This window comes from Hirundo rustica, chromosome 8, assembly GCF_015227805.2.
Source record: "Hirundo rustica isolate bHirRus1 chromosome 8, bHirRus1.pri.v3, whole genome shotgun sequence".
In the NCBI taxonomy this organism is placed as follows: Eukaryota; Metazoa; Chordata; class Aves; order Passeriformes; family Hirundinidae; genus Hirundo; species Hirundo rustica.
Window position 1 is genome coordinate 20,514,118 of NC_053457.1, and position 25,635 is coordinate 20,539,752.

The 25,635-nt window shown below is 37.7% G+C and overlaps 1 protein-coding gene across 2 annotated transcripts; it reads right to left on the bottom strand.

Moving 5' to 3' along the window:
• Nucleotides 1-337: 337 nt before the first annotated feature.
• MARCHF5 (membrane associated ring-CH-type finger 5) lies at nt 338-25,496 on the bottom strand. 2 transcript variants are annotated; one of them, XM_040071700.2, is made up of 6 exons: nt 25,282-25,496; nt 11,622-11,824; nt 7,655-7,755; nt 4,317-4,500; nt 3,745-3,911; nt 338-2,581 (listed from the first exon to the last, which is right to left on the bottom strand). In XM_040071700.2, exons 1-6 carry the CDS (start codon nt 25,323-25,325, stop codon nt 2,465-2,467), a joined length of 816 nt encoding a protein of 271 aa, XP_039927634.1. In that variant the 5' UTR covers nt 25,326-25,496; the 3' UTR covers nt 338-2,464. The 2 variants fall into 2 exon arrangements, with proteins under 2 accessions (XP_039927634.1, XP_039927633.1); XM_040071699.2 differs by having other exon boundaries at nt 7,655-7,785; nt 25,282-25,495.
• Between the last annotated feature and the right edge of the window lie 139 nt (nt 25,497-25,635).

Consider the following 25,635-nt stretch of genomic DNA (forward strand, 5'->3'; position numbering starts at 1 on the left):
ACCTGCCCAAATCAATGCTGCACATCAGCCAACCTAAGGATATGTAGTCACTTCCAACCTCAGTTCTGTGTTACTGGAAGTTGTCCATATTGCAACACTTCTTTTGCTTTAAATGTTTAAGAAACACATTCCCCTACATCATTTATTCATCACTAGAGAGAAGGAAAAAAATTTCCATATCAGACTTAAATCTTAAAGTAATTCTTCATCACAAAGATATTTCTTTACCCTATGAAATTAAAATTAATTATATAAATTGGTATGCATTAAACCAAAACACAGTTTCCATTCAGAAGTTTTGCTAAAGGCTTTTTGTTCAACTGACAAAATACACTAAGGAGTGTAAAAAATATTTATTCAACCTAATTCAACATAACTCTAATTTTCAATACTTAAAAACAAGATAAACAAGATTTACAGAGTAATGACCTTTAACCACTCATGTGAAATCATATTACAGTCCATACAGTATTTTATAATTGCATTTTTTTACAATAGCTTTAACTTCCAAAGGAGACAATGAGCTTTTCCCATGAAACAAGTTTCAAACCCACTAATTTGCATCATTCAATTCTCTCCATGAGACTTTAAAAAACAGTAATAAATTGCTTGGAAATATATACAGTGAAGACCACTGAAAAGCTGTTTTCTTGAAACAAGGAATTCTGTAAGAAATACATATTATATTGTTTCAAGACTATCTTACAGAGTGTAGCAACTTTCAGAGGCTGCTACGCAGTTTAGGTTTTATATAAAAGTGAGCCCACAAAGACAAATATAATCAGCAGACGTACAAGGTTATAGTAATTCTTCCATTACAGCAAGAGCCTCAAAAGTATTTGATATTGATTGAATGTATAATTCTTAACACCTGTATAGGTTTTTAATACTAATTGGCCTTTATATACACTTTTGTACAGTTGTAAAATATTACATCTTGGTAATTAAGATAAACATACTATAGAAAAGGTACCTTACGTTGAATTTCTCCTAACATACATTATTGCAGTCAAATAGGAAGTCCATTCTGCATTTACTTCATTTCTGGTGAAAAGAAATATTTACTTATGAATAATTCTGCTAGAAGATTTTTAAAGCCATTCTTCATGCATTTGACACACTAATATAAACAAGAAAAAAATTCGGAGAAAAACAAAGAAATTGTTAAGAAAGAACTTCAAATACGAAGTCTAGATTATGTCTGGTATGAATATGCAATGGCTGTATTATGTTTGTCAGGATTTAACTTCACAAAACGGTTAATTTCTGTTGAAATTAGGTTTAGAAATACATCAAATAATGGAAGTGCTAACTCCTCCCTCAGGTGATTACTTTACACATACGGGATCAGTAAAGCTTACTGTATAAATGAACTTTATTACATAGTCAAGATTTATCCTTCAGTCCTTTACAAAATGGAGCCAAGTTACCTTAAGAGCACCTCCCCTGCTGGCAGGATGCTCAGCTCAGGTACCAAAATGTAGTGTCAGCCCCTTGCAGCCAGCACTTCCACCAGGGCAGGAAGCCCCGTCCTGAACAGCTGAGGTACACACTCAGGTCTGGATGCTTCAAGGGACCCCCTGCTCTGTCAGTTCAAATGAAGCTTTAGTGTTCAATGCTGCTTTTCACAGGTTTTCTATGGGTATTTACACAACATAAAGGAATATGTAAACTAAGCAATTGCTCTAATACTTAACTACAAAATAAGCAACTGAAATTTAGTTTCCCCTTGTAATTATTTTACTGTGGAGGGAAAAAATGCTATCCAGCACCAGTTACAAACCAGTAAAGCCATGAGAAAATGACACTAGGCACTGCAGAAGATACAACAGGACACTGAAAATTACCAGTAATAAAACAGTCACCTGAAAGCCATGCTAATTTTAACACCTAATACTTAGGTGGTTAAAGCTGGCAAACAAGTCCTGTAGAGAGTGATCTTCATCTCCTGCTTTCTCTGTCATTTGGGAATTTCACACTCCCCGTTTGATACCAGCAAAACCCAAGGAAAATTACTTCTCCTTAGTAATGACTCACATTCCCCTTCTAAAGCAATCTCCCTTCATTGTGTGAAATGCTAAACTCAATGACAGCGTGGGTATGAAAACACCTATGGAAAAGGCATTCGGATATAGCCTACATAACTACACTTAAAATGTTCTCTAGTTAATTCTTTTTTTTTTTTTTTTCCCATTCAGTATATTGGCTCAAAGAAAATAATTCAAAAGACTGCTGCTCAACAGAAATATCAAAAAAATAATGAAAGCCAAATCACATTCTTAGGTTCAGTGGTTGCTGAAAGGATTTACCCTGCCACAAGACAGTGCTTTATTGTATTTAAAGAAAAAAAAAAATAGAGGAGCAGCAACTTATCACAATTTTCCACTACTGTGCAATAACAATGGAACCAATACAACATGGAAACCTGTTAGGTGAGACTCTGTGACATCTGGAGGTTACAGCCTTACGCTCCTTCTTGCTCAGGATAATTTAAAATTTTGCGGTGAGCTTGGCGCAAATATTGCTGCTGCTTGAAGTAAACCTTAAAAGCTCCTTTTATGGCAACAAAAGCAATTCCACCCTGAAATAAAAAGATATTTTGAAAACCTGCACAGTTCAGTGTCATATCATTACAAATGTTCTTAAAATTTTCCAGTCAGAGATTTGTTTTCCAAACATATGGTATTTGCTTCTCAAGATTAACTAATTAGTACAGTTCCAAATGAGTATCTCAAAGTTTTCTGTCACAATGCACTATTACAGAGGTTAACGTTATTTAGAGGGATTACAGACTGAAACTATAGAAGCTTTTATTTCCTTGGAAGTCTCAACAGTATTCTAAATTTAAAAATCAAAATCTTATTTCAAGAACAAAGAAAATGCAGATGTGTGTCTGCTTTCCTCCCTTCTCTGAATATATACAATACATGGCACAAGGAATAGTACTGATAACCATTCTATAACTAGACTGTGAAAAATGGCACTTGCCAAAAGTGGAGTAAAATAAAATCTATTTTTGTAAAACAAACGTTTTTCCCTCTAGAAAGCTTTACAACATGTTTATCTCAAGTCTTCAAGCTGAGACACCAAGAAGATTTTAGTCTGCATGAACATTTTCAACATCACTGTCTGTTCCATATAAAAGAGAGGGGTGCATAAACATGCATGAATTGAAAACAGGCTGAAGTGATGGTCAGATGAGCAGGGATTCATTCCATATTACCAAACTCAGTGTACTTGCCCTTGAAAGGCTGCAACCAGAGAGGTTATCCACAAAGGAAGAGATTGTCAGTCCCCCTCCGTTTGAATTCTAGGGAGAGTTAATTTTCCTCTCCTTATTAAAATAAGAAACAAAGGGTTTCTCTCAAAATCAGTAAACAAAAGCTTATATGGAAAGGCTTATAATATAAACCCCAGTCTTCCCTTACAGAGAGTGTTCTTAGAAGATGCCGGCACCTTGCCTTCACTGTCAGCCTTAATTACTGCTAAGGCCTGCCTACTACAGCGCCAGATAAAAGTTTCAGCCTTGTCATGAACTGAGATTAGTTTCAGTCATAAAGACAGTCTTTATGTCTGCCCACTGCTAAGACAGGCAACCTTTAAAACCCCCCTTCCTTTAAATCAAATGCCGCTCTTAAAATTCTGGATCTTAAAATTTGTGTTCCTTTTTCCTTTGCCTCCCTCCTTCACAACACTTCATATTCCTGTATTATAATTTATGAAACAAACAGTATTGAATCTTACCAAGATTGTCCTTTGTAAATTTGAGTTAACACTGCTGAACATCAGCTTGCCAACTATCGTGGCAATAGTAGGGAAAACGAGAGCTCCGCACAGGATACGCGTGGCAGAGACGTGATCTGCCAAAGGGTTGGCCTCTGCTGGGATACGAGGAACAGGACAGCCAATGCCTAAAGGGATAAGAATGGGGGAAGAAAAGGTTACACAGCCACTGCCTCGAAAAGAACCCAGACTCCCCTACAAATCTATAGCCCAACTGCTTTTTGAGAACTATCCCTCCTTCCAGTGAATATTCTGTTTCCATTAAATTACTGCAGTCATTTTTACTTTCAAGTAAGACCCATGAATTTTAGTAGTTTGTTACTAAGGTCTGAACTGAAACCATGTTCCTGCTACTCTTGCCCCACCTTTCTCAGGACATACGATAACAAATACAATCTAAACAGAACGAACGTGAAACAGAGGGATGGTGTTAATCGCCTCTACTTAAAAATAGCAAAAACTACTTGCCTATCCCCATCTCCTAAAGGCAGAAATTCAATCTTGGCATTTCTTTTTAAATTTAATCACATTACCTGGAAATATGCTGTTCAAAATTTGTAGCTTATTAGAGTATTTGCGCCACAGTCTGAGCACATAGTCCTCCCAACGGATCATCTTGCCCAGGATTAGCATGACTGGGATAGTGGGAAGGCCAATCAAAAGGAATAAAGGATCAGCTCTCTCCATCACATCAAGGCCTTCTTTGTGACCCACAACCTGGAAAATATGCACACAGTTAACAAACATAACAAAGGCCACAACAATGTAACAATGTACAAATGAACAAAAATGTACCTTAAAAAGTTGAGTTTATTTGAAGCTGCCCACACCTTTTAAGTTAAAAAAAACCCCAAACTGTTTTACCTAATTTACTGTTTTCTCTTTGTATCCTTGGTTGCTTACGGAGCGTAACACAGGTGAGCTACCAGCCCTAGTTTGTAAATCATTAATCTTGCAGAGAGATGTAACAGAATTCCCTACCATCTCAAGAAAGGTTTCACGTGTTTCTGTGTAAATAAAAGCCTAAACATCTGAAACACTAATAATATAGCAGGTTTTCCAAAATGCATTTAAGAATTTACAGTTTTACAACAACTAATTCTACACTCAGACACTGATCAGATACCACTGTTCAAAGGATAAATTGACAGTAGGTACCTCGGATGTTTTTATCAAAATTTTATAGTTTTTTGGAATACCTTACATAACAAGAGATCACAGAACTGTTTCCCTGGACAATACATGAAGATAAACATTATTTTCAACTGTAGTGGAAATTGCAGCATATCTTCACATGTGCCTTATTTTCCAATGTAGTTAGTTCAAGGATTTTAAAAGAACATTATTACGGCTGTGTGTATCCTCTTCTACTGACATATAAAAACATTAATCAGACTTATCCATTTACAAAATGCACATATTAAAACTGTAACAGAATGGTGCCTTTTGTCTTCTAAAAAGTACATTATTTTAATTTTAAATAAATCTAATGGGACTGAAGATAAAAAATTACATTGGAGTGGTAGATATCCTCCAGAGTTGCCTCAATTTAAGCAGTATAAATGCAAATACAGTCCTTGAGCTTCTTCCAGGAAGAACAGGCTCTTTCATGACTTTTTCTGTAACAATCTGGGCGGACCAAAAACGCTAAAATAATTATGCTTGTCAGGAACTGGATTTTCTGATGCGTTCTCACTGACTTCTTGTCTTCCTCACAAGTACAGTAACTTATCAAGTCTTCAATTGCACAAAAATTAGAATTAGGAAACAACAGCAAAATTTTAAAAAAGGAAAACAACAAACCCAGTACTTCTGGAATAGGTAGGACACAGGGAAGAAGCTATGGTAATGTACCTCAGTACCTTCAAGCTGTACATTTTTGCCTGGCTCTGGAAAGTATTCCATATTATGCCTCTAGAACAGCAAGTTATGTTATACACCACAGCCTCTAAAAATAGGCATAACCAATATTGCTGCTGCCAAAAGATTATTCCTGAAAAAACATTCAGCATTTATCTTCCAGCTTCTTCTACTCAAGCTGTGAAGTCTGACACTATCCTTTTTCCCCTTACAGTGATTGCCCATCAAAAAAAGCCTCAGTATCTTCCCTCTTTCTGCTTTAAATTACTGTATTTCTCTGCTTTCAGTAACTCCATCTGACTTGTTACTGACTTAGCTACCACAATGTCAATTCTGTATTTATTTTTCTGCGCCTGAAGTCTAAAAATAGCTTCTGTGCTTCTATCTGGCCCTTCAACTAAAGGAAAGGAGTCTGAAACGGATCAGGAGACAAGTTGCATTAAACCCAGCAAGGGTGGGGGGGCAAAAGGGGTGGAACCCTTTCCCTCCACTACTCGCTCAATTTCCTCCTCTACCAGCAAAACTAAATTATTGTCTTGCACAGCATGCCATCCATACAATCAAAACATTAAATCATGAAAACAGCTAATTCCTTTATACCTGGGATTTGATCAGCTGCCTAAACTAATATTTAGACAGATCCTCACTTCAAAAGCAAAACAACTTCAGAACAAAGCATTTATTTTTCCATTTGGCTATGGAGTTCTGGGGCAGCTAAAAAGGTCCCAATCTCCTACAGGAAAAAGGCTCAGTGTAGCAGTGAGCAAGGAGAAAAGGACTGGTGCATTTCCAAAGTCTGGCTGTAGTATTACGGATGGTTGTAGCGTTCCTGTTGGATCCACAAGAACAAAATACCCAATGAAAAAATACTTAAGTGCATCACTCTGTAATACACAGACTCACCCACTGGAACGGAGGTGGTATTGAAAGCCATTACACATCACCTAGGCAGCTGCCTGACCCTTGGCCACACCGCGACAGAGAAACTGCAACCACTCATTTAGGCTCCATTTCTGCTTTCAGATCACACAGAAACCGAACCAAAACAGCACACGATCTCGAGAGGGAGTGACCTGCAGAACTGCACAGTCCCACACATCCCAAGAACTAGTGCCAAATGACTTACAGGGAGAAGAATCAGGTTGTATATTTAAAATTAGAACTGCTTAGAGGAGTATTTATTAACATACAGGTTTGTTAATTCTATCTACAGCTGAATTAGCATCAGAAATACTTTTATGCTTTCAGGCAAAACACAGGTTATGGGCTTGATATAGGAATCAACAACTAAAAGGATAACCAAAGTGCTTCTGGTTGTACAACCTCTGGAAACTCCATTCTTGTGGCTGAACTAGTATTGCCATGAACAAGTCTTTCCATAATTAATAGTCTACTACCTGTCAACATTACTTTTCTATTTGAATAGCAAGTTCACAAGAAAAGAAGCAGGAAAACTATTTTCCCCCTTTCAACTAATCATACAGTCTGAAGTAATTAAAACAGTATTAATTTGCGGTGTTTTGCATTTCTTGTTTATGAATGAATTGCATCATTCAGAGCAAGTATTTTCCTTTATGCAATTAAAAAAACCCAAACACATTATCCAGAAAATAATTTACCATGCTTCAATTTCAACCCTTTGAATGTTACTAGCCAAGTTTTTCTCTGTTTAAGAGAAAAGATTAAATCTCATGCCTTTTCTGAAGAATTACTCATTATTGGTAGCTAGGTGGTAATGGCACCTTTTCCATGAGAACAGAATTGGGTTCAGCAGTCTGCCATACACAGGGCAGCCAGCGAGAGCAGCACTGGTTTTTGTGGGGTGCAGACTGAACCATGCCCAAATATGCATGCTTGCATTTATAAACTAGGGCCACTTAAACGTGAAAAACCATCCTGAATTCACTGTTAACTACACTGAAAGCAGCTAAGCATGTTTTAAGGCAAGGAAAGAGGAGTGTGAATTGACTTCTGCTTTCAAAGCTGGCGAGAAGGAGGAAGATGTGTGTACCTGCATGACCGTCACCGCTCCATACGTAACGGCTGTCCAGTAGATAGAGCCCACCATTATTCCAGCTGCAGCAAAGGGACATGCCTTTGAGATCAGGCGATCTGCAAGATCCAAAACGTAAACAACTGGACCTATGATAAAGGAAAAGTAAGGTTTCAAGATAGATATATATAGATACACACACATAAAAGCATACTGCAGAAAGCTCAGCACGTATCACTGATAAGAAAGAACAAAAGAGGCAAAATACAAGTCCGACGTACCACATGTGCTGTTTAAGTGGGAATATGTAATTATTAAAAAGCTATTAAGCTAAGCTTGTAACTTCTTTCTACCTACCATTTCATTTTCCATATAACCTTTCCAGGAGATTGATACACTGCTTAAAGCACTAATTTACCCACCAATTAGCTTCTTTTGTGTCGAATAAGAATTTTTATTTTGTAGAAACCACTTTAGGCTTAGTGCTTTTTTTATTTGTTACATATTTTAGTTTTCTAAAGGAAAAGATACCGATTTGTTGTAATGTACTTCATGTCCTTATCTTTGACAGCTTCACCTGAAAATTCTGTCACTAAACTATGCTGCTTGCAGTAAAAAGCAGCGCAGTTAATACAAAAGATTCCTTCCACTGGAAGAGGCTGCATTCAGTATCTTTAGAGGATCACCTCTCAAAACACTGGAGGAAAAAATACTCCTATTGAGGTTATTCAGTGCCTTTGACAACAACACATGAATAGGTTCATTGTTCTGTCTATGCACAACTGCACTTTCCAGACTTACACAGGGCAAGGCAATAAATACCCTGACTACCTTTGGTGAGATAAACAAGGGTAGTGCCTGCATCTTTTCTTTGAGGGACTGCAAGAGCACGAGAGAAGCAAAAGGCAGAACACTGGAATGCATATACGGAAGTGAAAAACATCATCACCATAATCCCCATTACTTTTGTATTTGTCAACAAATTCTACATACAGACTGTCCTCCCACAGCTCATGTGCATGAACAGTTCCTGTGAGCTCCCTCTTTTTCCTACCAAAATCAGTGAAAATTCTCAAAACCAGCCTACAGGCATTCCTCAAGTAACTAATCCTCCATGTCTCTCAAAGTTTACCCACAGTGACAAAACTGTGACTCCTCTTTCATGACTTGCTGCTTCTTTTTCTAGAGAACAGCTCTATTCTGAATGATTTCAAAAAGCCCAGCTCAAGTCAGCTGGTGAAAAAAATCAAAAGGAACATCCAGTTCAACCCTTAACAGTTGTGTTTGACTTTCCAGAACACACTTAAGAAGGTGCTGGGATGTCTATCGGTATGCTGGAAGTAGCAACAAGGTCATAACTGCAAGTACTAAATGCACAGCAGTTTACACATCTTGACTGTTTCCCAGAGTCACTGAAAAAGTTCTTTGGTTGAACCATTTTGAAAACTCATGTTTGAAGACAGGAGAATCAAATGACACTGAAGGTTGCCTTATAACACAAGTGCTATCAAATTACACAGACTGATACCAATCATTAAAAGAAACTTGGCTAGAGGATTGGGTATAGAATCTTGAGAAAATACTAGAAAAAATACTGAAACAATCTTTTAATTAGCCCTTAGGAAGTAGTGAGAAAGGAGGACAAAACTGATTTTGCTTTTTAAGATGGTACTAAGGAAGAAACAGGAAAATAAATATCACTGATATGCAAATTAAAGAAGGAAATATGAAACAAAAATATTTTTCCTTTTGAAAAATATATCATCCTTCAGAGAGTTGGTTTTTTTGCCGAACTGTTTTCTGCTTATTAAACTGAATGAAGTTAAGAAATTCAGAAAATAAAGTATTAAATGAAGTAATTATCTAAGAGATACTTTGGTTACTTTCAAAGCGGTAATAATATTTTTCTCTTTAGTGAAAACAGCTCACAAGAACATGATTACCACCAATCACCAGAACTGATAGGCAGTATCAAATCTAAAATGGAATTCTGATTTTGAGACAGATCATGAGAGGTTATTTTGAATAAGTAAATACATAAAAAAACACCCACTGTTACTTATATTCACTGATGTCTCCTCAAGTTGTTATTACTTCTAAACTATAATAATAAATTAAAATTCATGTTGGCTGTATTCTTTCACAGAATTTTTAGGAAAAAGTTTCCAGAAGTACGTTAGGGAAGTCTCAAAGTAAGTTTCTGAACTGTGATGCTCAGGAAGGGTATGACTAATACTGTCTTCAAAAGACACTTGCTGCAGAAGAAACAGGGCGACGAGCAAGGCTTCTTGGCAAATTCTTCCTGTCCTTACTCTGCCTGGTGTGACCTTGATTGACTTGGAGTTGAATTGTGCTATAACAGCTTTGGCTTACTAGAAAGAGCTACGAAAGGCCAAGACTTGTTTAAGGCACTTCAAGGTGATGACTGATGTTCCATGTACCCAAATTTCCCTGCTCTACTACCGTCTTGTGTACTCTTACACATATCTGAATTTTTATGCTCTTATCTTTAAAAGTGGAAAAAGATGGTATTATGATGGCAAATATATCAAAATACATGAAGGGAGTCACACATACCTGCATGCAAGAGCTGAACAACCTCATGCAAAAATTTTAGGCCAGCTTCAAAATCCAGGAATGCTGGAATCTAATCTTTCAAATACACTATGCCACAGATTGCAGGAACAAATCAAAATGCCTGCTATGTTAACATAGCCCGTCCAAAGTATAGCTGTTTTCCCTTTTTGCCATTGTTGAAATAAAAGGGAAATGCAGCTCACATTACAATTTCATCAGTCAAGATACAAATAAGAATTTTAAACAGCGTCCAGTTTTGTGGTATATTCCGTGTCCAGATAGAAATCCAGCTTTCTTCCCAAAGCCAATGCTAAACATTATCATTTGATGCCTTCTTTATGACTGAGATTTACCCTCTTCAGCAAAGCCGAACTGTGGCTATTGTATGAGTAACTTGTAGTAAGTTTCACACTGGTTCACATCTTTTTTTACAGCAACAGTACAGTATTGTTGTGTACATTTTCCTTCCCATTACTCAGTGTTCTCGCGTGGTAATAAATGTCCCCACTCAAAATTCCCTTGTCACCTTCATTTTGTCAGCCCTTAAGCTAATAAGAAAGGGGTCCTGTCCCAAAGAACTGGCAGTGAGTTATTTTCAGCTCTTTCATTACTGAAATAAGATACTTAAAAAAAAATCTTTAAAATCCTCTCAATGCCTGTACTCAATTGCTACATCACCATTTCTTTAACAAGCAGTTTTACTTTTAAACAAAATTTAAGTTTCCATGGCAACATTTCATTTTCTTGATATGCTTAATATATCCCATAGAACACATGGGCAAACGAGGGCTGAAGTAACAGCAAGCACTGCTAATTTAAATACATGTAATGTACTGTGCATTATTCTACTTGGCTAATTAAGTAAGAGACTCTGGAAGAACATGTCCAACTTTTTTTTTTTTCACCTTTAGAGCTAGAGCAGTACCCAGCAATCGTAAATATTTTGCCTCTTGATTACAGGGCAATATTGACTCAGAAACACCTCCTGACCAAAGTGAAAGTATGTTTTTCCAGTAATACCACGTCCTGCTTAGGAAATTCTCCTCTGAATTTCTTCTGGTAAGTGTCTCTGCAAGCTGAGTCAAAAATAGGATATGTTTATGTGCTGTGTGGCAATTGCTAAAAGAAGTCACCTTCTGCTCAACAAGAAAAATAATCCCATTAGCCAGGAAATAATTACAGGTCAATCACAAGATTTATCTATATACCTAAGTGGAATACATCCAAAATTTTTATAAAGTATTTAACTAAGCCACCAAATAGGATGCAAGCAGAATATAAAATTATTTCTTTCTGCCTGGAAAAAGGAATAGACGAGTTTTCAACGGAACCGGTGCTCAAGAAAGGAAAAGAAAAAAGAAAGCACAAACAAATAAATAAACAACAATTTAAATGATCCATATCTTACCTAGCTTTGGAAATACTATTAAATATTCTGCATTGCACTGAGGACAAGCAACTCTAGCAGTACTGTTTCCTCTTTGCTTTTCATCCACCCAGCGCTGCAGACAAGTCTGATGCACCCATTTGGTGGAGCCCCTGCACCTGCAGGGTCTCACCCACTCCGCTGTCCGATCATCCTCATCGGTAGCAAAACAAACCCAGCAGCTTCTGCAATCACAGGAAGGAAAAAAAGGTATTTTCTGCTACTTTTACATGCATAAAATAAACATTCACGTGTGAAAGCATGCAGCTTTAGAAAATGTGCACCTAGAGGAGGTGATGGTTGTTACTTCATAAAGCATTTTGTACCACAGTTTTGCTATAAAATCAACATAATAAACAAAATTTGACAGATAGCTAAACATCTGCTTTATACATTCTGAATTATTAATTAAACTTTTAGATAATTTATGATTAAAGAGCATTGAGACTGTAGTCCAGCCTTTGAATAATACAACATATGAAAAATCCATATTTTTTAATGTTTTATCATCTCCTTCTACAACATTTTGGTAAGGTTTGATTTTAAAAAAATAAGATCAATATTGTAGTCAGTTACTTAGGAAACTAAGTCCAATCCACTTAAATGATAAAACAATGATCCACAACAAATGATACAATATATCTCAAAAAACTCTGAACAACTATATCCAATTCATTTGCTCTCTTTAAAAAGATGGAAGTATTTAGTTCAAACAATTTGACTTTGTGTAATATAAATTAATTTACAAAGTCCTTCAAGAATACTATTGTACCAGTAGAGGAGGAAATTTCTGCTTTGGAGAATTACGTGGACACGAAAACTCAAATATATTAATTCTGTAAGGTGAAAACACAAGACTTACAGTTTATACAACTTCACCTGAAGTGAGCACAGAACCTAAGAACTCCTAGATATCTGTCTGATGATTAGGCCAGATTTGGCCAACTTATAAGAGAAAGCAAAATATGGATCTAAACTAGGAAAATATCAGATATGTTCAGCCAGTAATTTTTACCGTGAAACAACTTGCTAGTTCCCATACTGAAGATATTGAAGTTTACATAATGAACCAGAATCGAACAAAATAAAATTCTTACTATAAATATATATAATGGTTTGATTTTTAAAAAATATTTTATGCAAGCCACTGCATAGTTAAACCCTTATAAAGGAGCACAGCAACAGCATCCCTATAATTTAACTACCAAGTCACAGTCTAATTAGACACTGTGACCTAAATGAAGTTTTATATCACAATTTTGATAAAGTTTTGTTCTCTTAACAACTTGAATAACATCATTAAGATGAAACAAACAGCATACACGTTTATTGCTTCATCCAATTTCTTGCCAGCCAAGCCTGCCTAAAAACCTGAAAGACCTATGAAAGGAATAACAAAATCCTTTACAGACTTAAACCTTTAGCAAGTCATGAATAATGAACAGTAAATTCCCTGTATACTGTCATCAGCTTTATCTCTTTCCATTGACAGCAGCTGTAGCAGAAAGGACTAAATAAAACCATTTCTAAACAGGTATCTAGGCTCTTGCCAGATTTTCCATTTTCTTGTACTGAATAAAATATGACCTTGATTCTTACCACTGAATCAGGTTGCTACTCAGATAACCTGAAATAGAAAGGGCTGAAAAGGTGGAACAAAGCATTGTTTCTGATAGAAACTCAAACCTTTTTCCTTGATGACTTTCTACATAGCCAAATCAATAACACTAATGTATTTTTCCACACTTCCTTGGCTCAAAAAAAAAAAAAAAAACCACAAAAAAAAAAAAAAAAAAAAAAAAAACAAAAAAAACCACCCCAAAAAACCCCCACAACAACAAAAAAACCCCCACCAAAACAAAACACACCACCCCCATACAAAACCCCAGACCAATATCACTATTGCAACTCAGAATATAAGGTTACAAATGCTTTTTAGATTAAGCTCCCCAGCAGATGAAGCTTTCCAGTCTCAAAAATTCTATTCTGACTCGGAGAACAATGCATTTTTTGCATCTATTTTTTCCTCTAGTAGAGACAAACTCCTTTCAGGGCACTGCTTGTGTTAAGAGCAAAGCAGATGGGGAGATAGTTATATTGGAGATTAGAGATCCTATACTCCAGATGTTACATGACTAACCTAAGAAAACAAGGCCTGCCTAAAACCAGGTTCCTCCAAACCACAAGTTTCTTCTCAGTAAGGAGCCCACTCTCTCTGGTACCTGGTGGGAGATACAGCTCCAACACATCTGTAAGCCCTCCATTATCAGACATCTCTAGACTGCTCTCTTTTTTATTAAGTTATACCCCTTCTAAAGGTTACTTTTTCCCAAAACCAGTCTTAGATGGGAGGGAAGACAGTATCTAATTCATGTTAATTAAATAAAATCTGACTCAGTTTGTGAAAGCAGAATTCATCATGAAACAGCTTTGTTTTCAAGCAGGGGTGAGTGTGTAAAGAAATAGAAAAAAGTAATTTAAAAGCAGTATGTTGCTCGTATGTTGTCATTATACATACTAGTAAAAGATCTGCAAAAATTTCAAAAGCCCCATAAGCCCAGCAGATATCCTTGTATCCACACCACTTAATGGAAGATGACTTGCTAGATTGGGACAGCACAGCTGTTTCATGATCTCCTTTTAAATATTCAGTACTGCAAGTGGGAATGGAAACATCTTGGAATTTTTCCCCCTATGTTTAGTGGCATACAAATATGAATGGTAAGAAAACTTCTCAGAAAAGAAATTTCTGCTAGATTTTTAGACCTAACTCTTACTGTGGGAAATGCAAATTTGAACATGCATGATGCGCTCTAGAATCATGAGCTAAAAATGCATTTTCCCTCTCATTACAGTTCCTTCATAAAACAAGTTTTCTGCATTTCTCCCACATCATAAAAGACAGCTCTTTTCCTTCAAGTGGTAGGAATTTGCTGCTGTCTTGCTGCAAGAGTAAAGCATCCTTGTCCTGCTAAGCACGGAGTGTCTGAGCAGCTTACTGCAATTGAATTTCACATCCAAAAAGAAGAAAGTGAAAAAGCTGAAACATAAATTATAGCAACAATAGCACAGAGAGCCATGTCAGTGAGGGGTGAAAACATACCTTGAAAGAAATGACTGAAAGCATTCCGATAACTAGCCACAAAAAGGCACTGTTCTAAAGGATGACACACAAGCCTGCTCTTTGGAAGAGGCAATTTTTCACGAGCTTCTGTAACAACTTTTGATGTATAGTTTAGCTTTACACTAAACCTGCCAACTATACTCTAAGGACTACAAGATCATATTTAAGTTGGAAGAATAGGATGTCAGAAAAATGGAGTTACCTAGCAGCATTAGGCTGCTTTGGAGCTGGCTGGAATTTTAGTAAGGGGAACGGCAAACTGTTCTCCCAAAAAGCAAGAGAAACACCTCACTGCAAATGCTACCACTGAGCATTTCCTTTTCTCAAGTGTAAAGAACCAGCAGCAGTAAGATCTTATGCTGGAGGGCCACTGCCTGGTCACGAGAGAATGCAAGCCTAGCCTAGAAACCCCTGATAAAGGCTACCGAGAGAGGAATACCATTAACCTGAGAAATGTTAGCTTATGTCATGCTTCACAGAGGAGATTAAGTGCCAGAAGAGACGAACCCACTTGCAGGATTATAGACGGAACACTGCTCTTTCCCCAATATTTTCCTGGCCTTCAAACACAGTGAAAAACACTTTTCTCTTCAAACCAAAACCCACCTATCAAACTGAAAGTGCCCTTACACTATCCTAAGGGGAAAACCACACAAGGGAAATACACTGAGTGAAGAACAGATACTCGTGCAAAAATAGCCATCTTAGATGCTCCAGCCTGACTTCAGTGGATGCTTTTAAGGCAGCACGGTAGAGCTGCCATATGCCAGCCTGTACCACTCAGCTAGAAAACATGCTGTCACCTTGAAACTAAGTCTAAAATTTTCAAAGGAAGTCCTGAAAGCCATCTGACCTTATACCCAATTCTGCTCTGCCTAGTCACCAAGCATAGCTGCAATGCTGGGTAAAGGAGATATACAAGAATCTAGACATAACAGCAACTAAGCTTTACTACAAAAGCAATGCTTTCAGTAGGAACAGCCCAAGTACAGAATATCAAGCTAACATTGGTGTGAACATATGGTCACACAACTGGTACTCACATACAGGTTCTGACTTCCTCTAACCTCAGGACGACATTGTATAAACCAGATTTTAAAAAGCTTTTATTAAAAGCATGTGGATAACTAAAACCCAGTAAACAAACACATTAAAACCCCATAGAATAATTAACTAGAAAGTGTGCCAGAAATAGAAATCTTCTACTGATTATCAGAAGTTCAATTCAAGCTTTATTATATTCTCAATTATAGCTTAAATCAAGGGGAAATATTTTACACTTGAGTTCATTGCACTTGATAAAGGCAGAGAAACAAGTAAAGAACAGTTCACCAAATCCTGCTGGCTGCTTTCTAGCTTGTGGATAACATTAAACCTTTGACTGCCAGGCATCACCTATGGTGCTTAAATTGGGCATTAGGCAGTTTTGATGGTCTTTGCTTCTAGCCAGCTTAGAATAAGGATCCTCCTCCTCAGATCTTGTTGGGTTTCAGTCTCTAGTTTACTGTCAGTAAAAAAAATTAGCTTTCATTCTGGATAAATTAAACTTCTGCAACCAGTTATTCAGACATATTCCTTTCACAAAGTTTTCAAAATTCAGTTATCTTAAAGGCTTTAGTATTACCATACTCTTACAATTTTTCAAAAGGAAAAATTGAGAAATCACCATAGCTCGGTGGCCTTGCTATCAGCCTTTAAATATGCAATGAATTTTGATGTTAGAAACATTTGTTTTATTTCCCAAGTGAAAGAGGGAGAACGGGGCCCTTCTAGACGTGTACAAAGGATCAATCCAGAAAAACTACCACTCATACAATAAGCAATTTATTACTAAAACATCATACATTTTGCTAACTGAACTCTTACTATTGTACATTAGCAGCTTGGCCTACAACTAACAATTGAAGCCACTGAGTGCCTGCTGAGGGTGGGTAACACTAATTCTTACCATCTTGGGGAGAAAAACAAAAGTGACTAAAACTAAGTGGAAAAAGAAAAACCAACCAAACAAAACCTAAACAAAGAACCCCATACAGACACCCAAAACAACTTACTTCCAAAACTGAAACATCCTTTGAACAACATGATTTGAACAGAAAGTTGACACATAGTCAAGTAAGAATTCTAATAGCATTAAGTTAATGCTTTAAAAATTTAATGGATTTTTTTATAATGCAGATGGTACATGATATGATATAGGGAAAACACTTTCTCATTCATTGTTTGACAAATCTGTCAATAATCACAAACAAAGGAAGTAACAGAGATGTGAAGCAACTAGGAAATTACATATTAGAAGCTATTTAAAGTTACTTCCTTGAATGTGACTTTAATTACCTCTAAGATGACCAGACTCCAAATGAATACAAAAATATGCCGTTTCTATTAACCAACAATGCTATTTTGCACTGGGGGAAAGGGGAAGGGAGTTGCATCAGATAAATACCAATACTGGTATTCGTGGTGCATGTACAGAGTAGATGACAGATGCTAGAAAGATCAGGAGTGACCTACATACAGAATAGACCAAGTCTGACCTGCCTAGAACTGTAACCATCTTGACATTAAGCTGTTGCTATGATAAGCGAATGATAAGAAATGCAAAGTTATTCACACAGTCTGTATCATGTGAGCTCAATCTCCTGCAGCCATTTTCCAGCGTCACACAGTTAATGCAGAAGTACAAATGAATCTTTAGGCACAGTAACTTTAGTTATGAAAGCAAATACATTAGCATAGACATCTGTTAGAAACCAAATATGGTTCCTTACTTTACATTCAATTCTTAGGGAAAGTGATTGTGAAGTAGAAGTTTGATTTTTCTATGTATTCCTAGAGAGTTTCATGGTTAAACTGACCATACCAAGTAAGCAATCTTCCTGTTGTGTTCTTCCAAAGAAAAGAGAAGAAAAAAAAGAAATTGTAGTCCTCCAAATGCAAAAAGTGGAAGACTCCAAAGCAAGCAAAATGCCTTGAACTCAAGAGTTTATGACAGATACTATTACTCAAGTTATTCTCAGTTTATAATTTCTACTTTCACCAGAAAATTTACAGTATAAGAGAACAAACCAAAAAGCTCTACTTAAGTCAGTCATCGTATATAATCCTAATAATAAAAACTGAAACAATTTTTGACCTAAAAATTACAAAAAAATTTAAATGCCAACAAGGTAAGTTCTTGGGATGTTAATGCCTCAGGAACAACAAAAACCACCTATCAAATGTGGCAGACATTCAAAATTTGGAAATGTCTTTACTCTGAATAAATGTGAACAAAATTGCAAGGAGTCTGATCATAACATTCAGTAACTCTCCTCGACAAGCTGTGGAACTGACTGCATGACTCACCAGTAGAACAGTCACAAGCACCCTGCACATGGTCTTCTGTAATTACATCCCTCACAGAAAGCTAACTTATGGTGGCACATTTTAGCCCAATAAAAAATATCCACTTCTAAACAAAAATAGTCACATTCCAGGAAGCACTTAGAAGAAACAAATGAGAAAAGAGCTAGAAGGTACATACTGACCACATTGCAGCTTTAAAATAGAGGGTCTTGTCTTTTTTCTAGAAAAATTGTGAAGAAATGATTAATTATATCAACATGGCTTAAAATAAATAGCACTGAATGCCAGCCCCTCTTGTCCATGACAACTCTATTATTTACCACCTTCCCACTGTGTTAGCAGTTTCTTTTACTATAAACACATTGAAGAAGAGCTGCATGACTACAGGAGGAAACAGGCAGAGATACATAAACTGAGAACACTAAACAGTCCATACTTCTCATCAGCAATCACCTGAAAACCTAGAAACACTAACACCACTCATCCAAAAAGTCTGTTTCTCTGAAAGTTGTTTCAAAACATAAGCACGTACAAGGATTCCCTGGCTATCAACTGGAAGTTACTTGTTATAGGGGAAACTATATTATATAGCAGGCCAGTTTAATTCTTATGTTAACTGGGAAACAAATGAACAGCTAGTCCCTGATTTAATAATAACTTCAGTGCAATTTTTTTTTAAGCAGCATTTAAAAGTGGACATTTTGATCGTTAAGTTCTCTTATCCTACAGCAGTGTTAGGCAGGAAGTGTCTAATCCTTCCCCCAGAATCACTGACACAAAAATCCTGAGCATAAGCAGTTCCACTCAGTTTTAGAAATTTTTGACAAAAAGCACTCATATTAGCACTAACATGACAGGAGTAAAAATTCATAAGAGGAAAAAAAAAAGCAAATTCCCAGTCCAACTAGAGAGGAAGTTATCTCAACTTTTAGGTACAAACTTCAGAGCCGGTGCTAAAAAAGGCCAAGTGCAGATTTGCTAGAAGGTAGCAGTGGACTGCACCTCCAGCATAGTATACTTAAACTATGCCATGCAAATGATACTGTGCTCTTCTCCCACTTAAACTGGGAATGCAGCTAGACTTGGTATCACAGAATTACAGCTTGGAAGGGACTGCAGGAGATCTCCTCAGACCTGCCCAAGACAGAAGCAACAACAAATTCAGACCAGACAGCAGAGCGTTCTCCAGCTGGGTCCTGAAAAGCCCCATGGGCAGAGATCCACATCTGCACTGGGCAACTTGTTACCAAGCTCAACTGCATCACTCCCATCCTCACATGCTGAAAACTTCTCTGTCCAAATTTGCAGTTGATTCTCATCATCCTGCCAGGAACCTCCACAGTCAGTCTCCTGAACAATCTCCTTGGCAGGTAGAAGGTTATCAGATCTCCCAAACCGTCCCTTCTTCAGACAGGCCCAGTTCCCTCTAGCTTTTTCTAGTAAGTCATGTGCTCCAGCCCTTTGACCAACTTATGTAATCTCAACAGTTTCAATCAGAAACATCAGCCAGAAGTGGTTTGCTTTAACCACTTCACATTGAGTCCTCTTATTCTTCTGCACTGGCAATGAATTTGCTACTTGTGGTAAACTATAAATGCCAATAAAAGCATGAGCAAGTCACACACTCTTTTGATAAAGGTAGGTATTGCATCCTCTAAAAATCTAGTACTTGGCCCATTCTGCTGCTGAGAGGAAAAGAAACGTGCACCAGGAAGCACTTACTTTCATACAAGGAATTTTCCACCCTGTGCAGTGCAGAAAGGCCATAAGTTGGTTAAGATGTCAAAAACACCACACAAGCCTAAAACAGCTGGCATATTCATTACCACTTTAAGCAGTGCTTTAAAATAGTTATTCCAAAATTGATACCTTAACCTTTTGATATTTGTCTGTCAATTATTATACATATATTTATTCAACACATTTGCATTAAATGTCAGAAATTTCAACTTCAATGAGCACTTTAAGACACCATGGCAAAGGAAACCATTAGAGCTTTAAGCACTATTACAGAGTCTGAACACTTTCATATGGAAGAGACCAATAAACAGGGCTTTGTAGAGTTTTTTTAGATAAAGTAAATATAACAAATGAAAATATTATCTGAATGCCTTCATAACATGGCATGCCAAGAGTCTGAGTACAAAAAATTGTAAGTTGTGGATCAGGAGTTTCTTCACATTTAATAGGAAGAATAATTACCTACTCTCTGCAGGTAGAATTTAATTGTTAATCAGCAACTGAAACACGTACATTTGTTCCTAAGCATATCAAAGCAGACATCAAAGATTAAAAAATAACATACACAAGACCACAGTCAAAAGGTTAAGATAGTTTATAAATAACATGCTGACACCTGCATATTTCACATGGCATGGGCAAAAGGTAGCGCACAGGTCTGCATTAAGTCTCCACCAATCATCTTTACTGGTGAGACACGGTTACAAGTCAATCTACATAGAACCTTCAGCATAAAGTGAAGCAAAATACTAAGGATGCACCTGGGATGAAGCAGTAATGAGAAAGTCAGGCTATTATAAAGTTATTATTGTTTCAAACTTTCTTTCTTGAAACCCACTCTCCAAGGTATGTGTGATTTTCCTTTTTCCATCCAGCATCAACATCAACTTCCAAATAGCTGGGGTAATGACAGGGGAAAACAAACCCCTTGTTTCCTTCCTGGTAGAGACTTAAGCAAGCACAGTCCATTCTCTATTTTTACACACCCTTTCCTTCTAAGCATGAGTAACTTACTCTAAAGGAAGAACAGAAAGCCAGGTAATTCTAGACACTGACAGACTTCAACCAGAAATTAGGAATACCTCCCTCAAAAGAGTTTAACTCTGTTGTGAAGAAAGTAAATAATTAACTGAGGTAAGAAAAGGAAGAGAGACATGCCTAATCAGTCCAAGTAGAACAGACAGACTGAGTAACTGCAGAGATGGCACTCTGTGAAAAGTAAAGATAATACATAAATCCTACCTTTTGATAGGATTTTGTATGTTTGATGTTGCTTATTACTCTGCATATCTTATGTGGTTGAACTCCACTCCTACGAAGAACTACTTGTGTGTCAACTTCCATCAGTGAGAGAAATCAGAGCACAACATGCAGTACAAGTTTAAGATGTTCCGAATAAACATCTTCAAAGACCACACTGCACTAATTACATTGTCAAGGTTGTAGCCCTAGGATCTTAATCCAAAACTGTGCATTGGGTTACTAAAGTAACATCAGTTAATTGTGCAAATAAAACTAAATCAGTGCCTGCATTTTCAAAAAAGGAAGGAAATGACTGATCTCAACACACACACCACCACAAATGGTGACTGGAATGCAAAAGAAACTGAAAATTATGTACAAATCCATTGCATTTTTTTTTCCTTGGGAAAAAAAAATTACCAAGGAATCAGATGATAGTTCAAAAAAGTGAAATAGAAAATCCAATGCTATTTTGCAACTTTTGAACTACAATTGCTAGCATTTTTCCAATAAACCAGTGATCCAGCAAAGAGAAAATTTAATTGCAACAGTACTCCTCTCTTGATAGTAAAAGTAATTTCTTAAACAAACTACAACTTATTTTTCAATTGCTTTTAAAGTCTACCTGCAATTTCAGCTCTGTTGACTCCTTCCAATAGGGAACAGCAAGGGGAGAGACTTCAAAGTCACGTCAGGTCACTCTAGGTTTTATCAAGAATACGGACCACAACTGAGCAACTACCACCCAGCCAGAAAATTAAGAATGCTGATTTAAAAACTAATCCATGTTAAAATTACCACTATGTAGATTCTTCAGCATGTACCTGAACAAGCCTTCCACAGATTATCCATCAAATGTTGACTAACATCTTTGAAGATTGAAATAACAGAAAGCAATGGCGACCATGCTCTGACCAGGTGGCAAATATACAGAAAGAAGGGATTTAAATTTAGATAGTATATGAAATACCACAAATCACTACCACAGGAAATGCTTCGAAAAACAGAACCCCAGCGTTCTGAAGCCTTGGCATAACCAACTGCAAGAGCAATCCACACGTAATTCAACTCTCTCTCAAGTCAGGAGAATAAAGCTTAAAAATATGAGTACATTTTAGCATTACAACTCACATTAACAGCACACGAAAAAACCATTGCCACATAATTTCAAGTTTTAATGAAGACTACTATAATTCTGCAATTTATGAATTAAACTGACACCAACAAAGGCATTAAAAATAATGAAATACTAATAAAATCTCACTATTCAGATAGATTACTAATCCCTACCTTCAAGTGTACACATTAGTCCAGAAATGTGGTTTTTTACCATAGATAGAAAAGATTTCTGCTTGCAGAAAAGGACAGTATTTTAAGAATTATTATCTGGAACTGTTATTGGAATATGAAAGAAGAAAAAAATTACAAGAGGGATGGAAATTCCAGTTTTGAGATTAGAAAAGATGATGCCAATCCTATGGATTAGTTTCCTAAATGCTACAGATAAGACGATCCACAATGTCATGTCACATCACGGTCATGCTTCTTGTATTTATGCTACAGCCAATCCTTCAGGTAAGTATAAAATCTGTAGCTAGAAATTTTGAGTAACTAACTCCCTACATCTTAACACATTTATCTTCTTCATCATAAATCCATGGGTTGCTTCCTAGATTGACATTATGCAGGCAAATAAAGGATGGAGCACAAAATACATCAAAGAAAGATGAATCCCGGGCAACAATGCAGTGATGCTGTCAAGTCAGTCCTTGCATTGCAGAAGTCCAACTTTATTAAGGGAAAAAAACCTGTAATCATGCAGGTATAGAATCTGAGTCAAGGGAAGAATCTGACTGTTCCCTCTCACTCAGAATTAAAGAACTTTGAGAGCTCTGACCCTTGTATACAAAGCAGCGCATGCACTCGGATCTACAGCAACATTAATTCCTGACACAACAGCACGGCACCACTCTCAGTGGTGATCTAGGTACTGGAAATAGAAGAAAACCCTACTTTTTTCCCCTCCTTAACTATTAGAATCCAAATGAAAGTTGCCTTCACTGGAAAGCTGTTTTCTGCACCCTTCACTAAAAATTCTGTATTTTATTTAAAAGTATGCACTTTATGTTAAGCTAAGATTTTACATATCCATTTTTTTTCTCACAGGGAAAAAATATCTGTCATAAAAAAGGTAACAGGAGTAAAAAAGGTAACAGGATAGAATAAGTATTTCCATTACTGAGAATCCCCACAGATAATTTAACCATGGGGCATGTCCCTTAAGATGAAATACTGAAGGCTTATCTTGATCACCACTACAAACAACATGACAACAGTTATGTACAATCTTCAGAAACACCAGATGGATAGAAATCTATTTATTCAAATGTAACCCTGCTCCATAAACCAGAAAAATTATTTACAATGACTGCATCTTGACGTCTTGGTTAGTCCAAAATACTTCTACTGATGTTGTGCTACACTCTGAATTAAATTAAAATCCTAAATACTTGGTTCCTACTACATTCACCACTTGTCACACTCCTGTCTCTAAAGTTTCCTATAATGAGCCAAAGGAATTCTTAATATGAAGCAACAGCCTCTCTCCATACCTCCTTTTATGCTACTTAGGTACTTCAAATTCTTCCCCCGCTGTCCTTGTTATTAAGGAAATCAGTGATGCTGTCCAATTGTTCTACATACCAAACTACTCCAAGTGAACTAGAAAAAGTCACTGAAAAGAGCCAGAGACACAAATTATAATTTCACAAACTTGAAAGGATACAAGAATATTAAATTACATTAAAACCCACATCTCTATTACAGGGAACAACTGAAGAACAGTAAACCGGTTTGCCAACCAAGTAACTAATTTCCTTTTAACTGTTCAGCTCAACAGCTGGGCACAACACAGATGACGAATGCCACCTCACAGTCATTTCCCAACAGGATGAACTAGGACTTCAGAGTGTGATACAACAGCCACGGCCATCAGGGCATCCACTTAGAATATTATGGTTTCCTAGAACTCCAAAACACAAAATACTATATATTACTGGACTTCAAAATTCAGGATGTAGATGAAAGTTTGTTGGTTTTCTGGTGTGTGTGTGTTTTTTGTTGTTGTTGGGTTTTTTTGTTTGTTTTGTTTGTTTGTTTGTGTTTGGGGGGTGGTTGTTTTTTTAAGAGGAGTTGATTCAGCAATACTCTTATAACATAAATCGTCCCTTTGTCATCCTATTTTTTTCAGTTTTCTAGAACACAAACTTCCCCTCCCCAAACCACTTTTATCTTGTTTCTGTATCAAACTGGAACTTCTCACTCTCACCTTGCAGGCTGCACAACTTCTACCGCTGCCTCCTATAGTTTGTATTTCCAGCACCTGCCTAATGACAGGCTGTATTTCATTAAATACTCTTTCATTAGAGATGGCCTGGAAGTGAGAAAACCAACAGGGCTCTTTTCGATTCCTTATGATGAAAACTTGACAGGTTCATCAACAGATGTCTGATTGCTTCTGGATCCCCACCTTCTGAGCCAGCAGGCTATTACAACCCCTGCATAAACAGGCTCTGAATGTGGTTTGTTCTTTGTAGGGATAGGTTGCAAGGGCTTCCTGGATGAGTCCAAATAACACTTAAGGAATCTTAAGTGCGCAGTGGAACAGGGTGGACGTGCTACATATTCAAGTAAAAGCATGAAGAGAAAACAAATATAATGAAGAGAATTTACAAGTCAGTAATTATAGATGAGGAGAGAGGTTTAAGTCATAATACTTCTAAGGTTGTAATTTTGAAGAACGTCCCAGAAAACTATTGTAGGCTTTCTTCAGATCATAAAACCAGCAATAAAACACACAAGGCTGGCTAAGCTTAGGTCATCTTTTGGTGCCTCACTTCAGGGGCACGTCAGTGCGTTCCCTACCCAGAGGCTCTCCTGGACACAGGGACAGGCTCCTGCAGCCCCCCGGAGCCCGTCCGAGCTCAGGCACGCACACACCTCCTGTGGCCAAGGGTGCGGGAGCGATCCCTCCTCGGTACCTTGCTCTGCTTTACGACAGCGCACGCACAACTTCTGTCAGACCACCAAGGATTTCATAAGGCAAAAAATGAAACCGGACCCGCGACATCGGCCCCAAACCCGCCGCGGGGGGCTCACAGGCTCAGCCCGAACGTTCCCTTCCCGTACCTGTCCATGGTCTGCGGCAGAGCCAAGCCCGTCTGCTCGGCCATGGCCCCGGGCGGAGGAGCGGGCCCAGCCGAGGGCCCGGAGCCTGACAAAGGCGTCACGCGTGCGGCGGCGGAGAATGCGGAGAGAACGGGAAGGCGGCAAATCCGCCCCTCCGACGGACGGCCGGGGCGGCCCCTCCTTCGGCAGGCGGGCCGCGGCGCAAGGCCGGTGGCCGGGGCAGGACGGAGCGCCCGGGCCGCCGCGGGGTGAGGCGGCGAGCGCTGAGCGCAGCCGCGCCGCCCGTCACCGCCGCACGGCCCCGCAGCGCGCCTGCGCCAAGGCCAGAGCGCGAGGCCTCGCCAGGAACGCCGG

Coding starts and splice junctions, on each gene's coding strand:
- MARCHF5 (XM_040071699.2), bottom strand. CDS start 25,325: ATGGCCGAGCAGACGGGCTTGGCTCTGCCGCAGACCATGGACAG. Junction 11,825..25,281: donor CTGCCGCAGACCATGGACAG/GTACGGGAAGGG, acceptor CTGTGATTGCAG/AAGCTGCTGGGTTTGTTTTG. Junction 3,912..4,316: donor TTTGAACAGCATATTTCCAG/GTAATGTGATTA, acceptor TTATCCCTTTAG/GCATTGGCTGTCCTGTTCCT.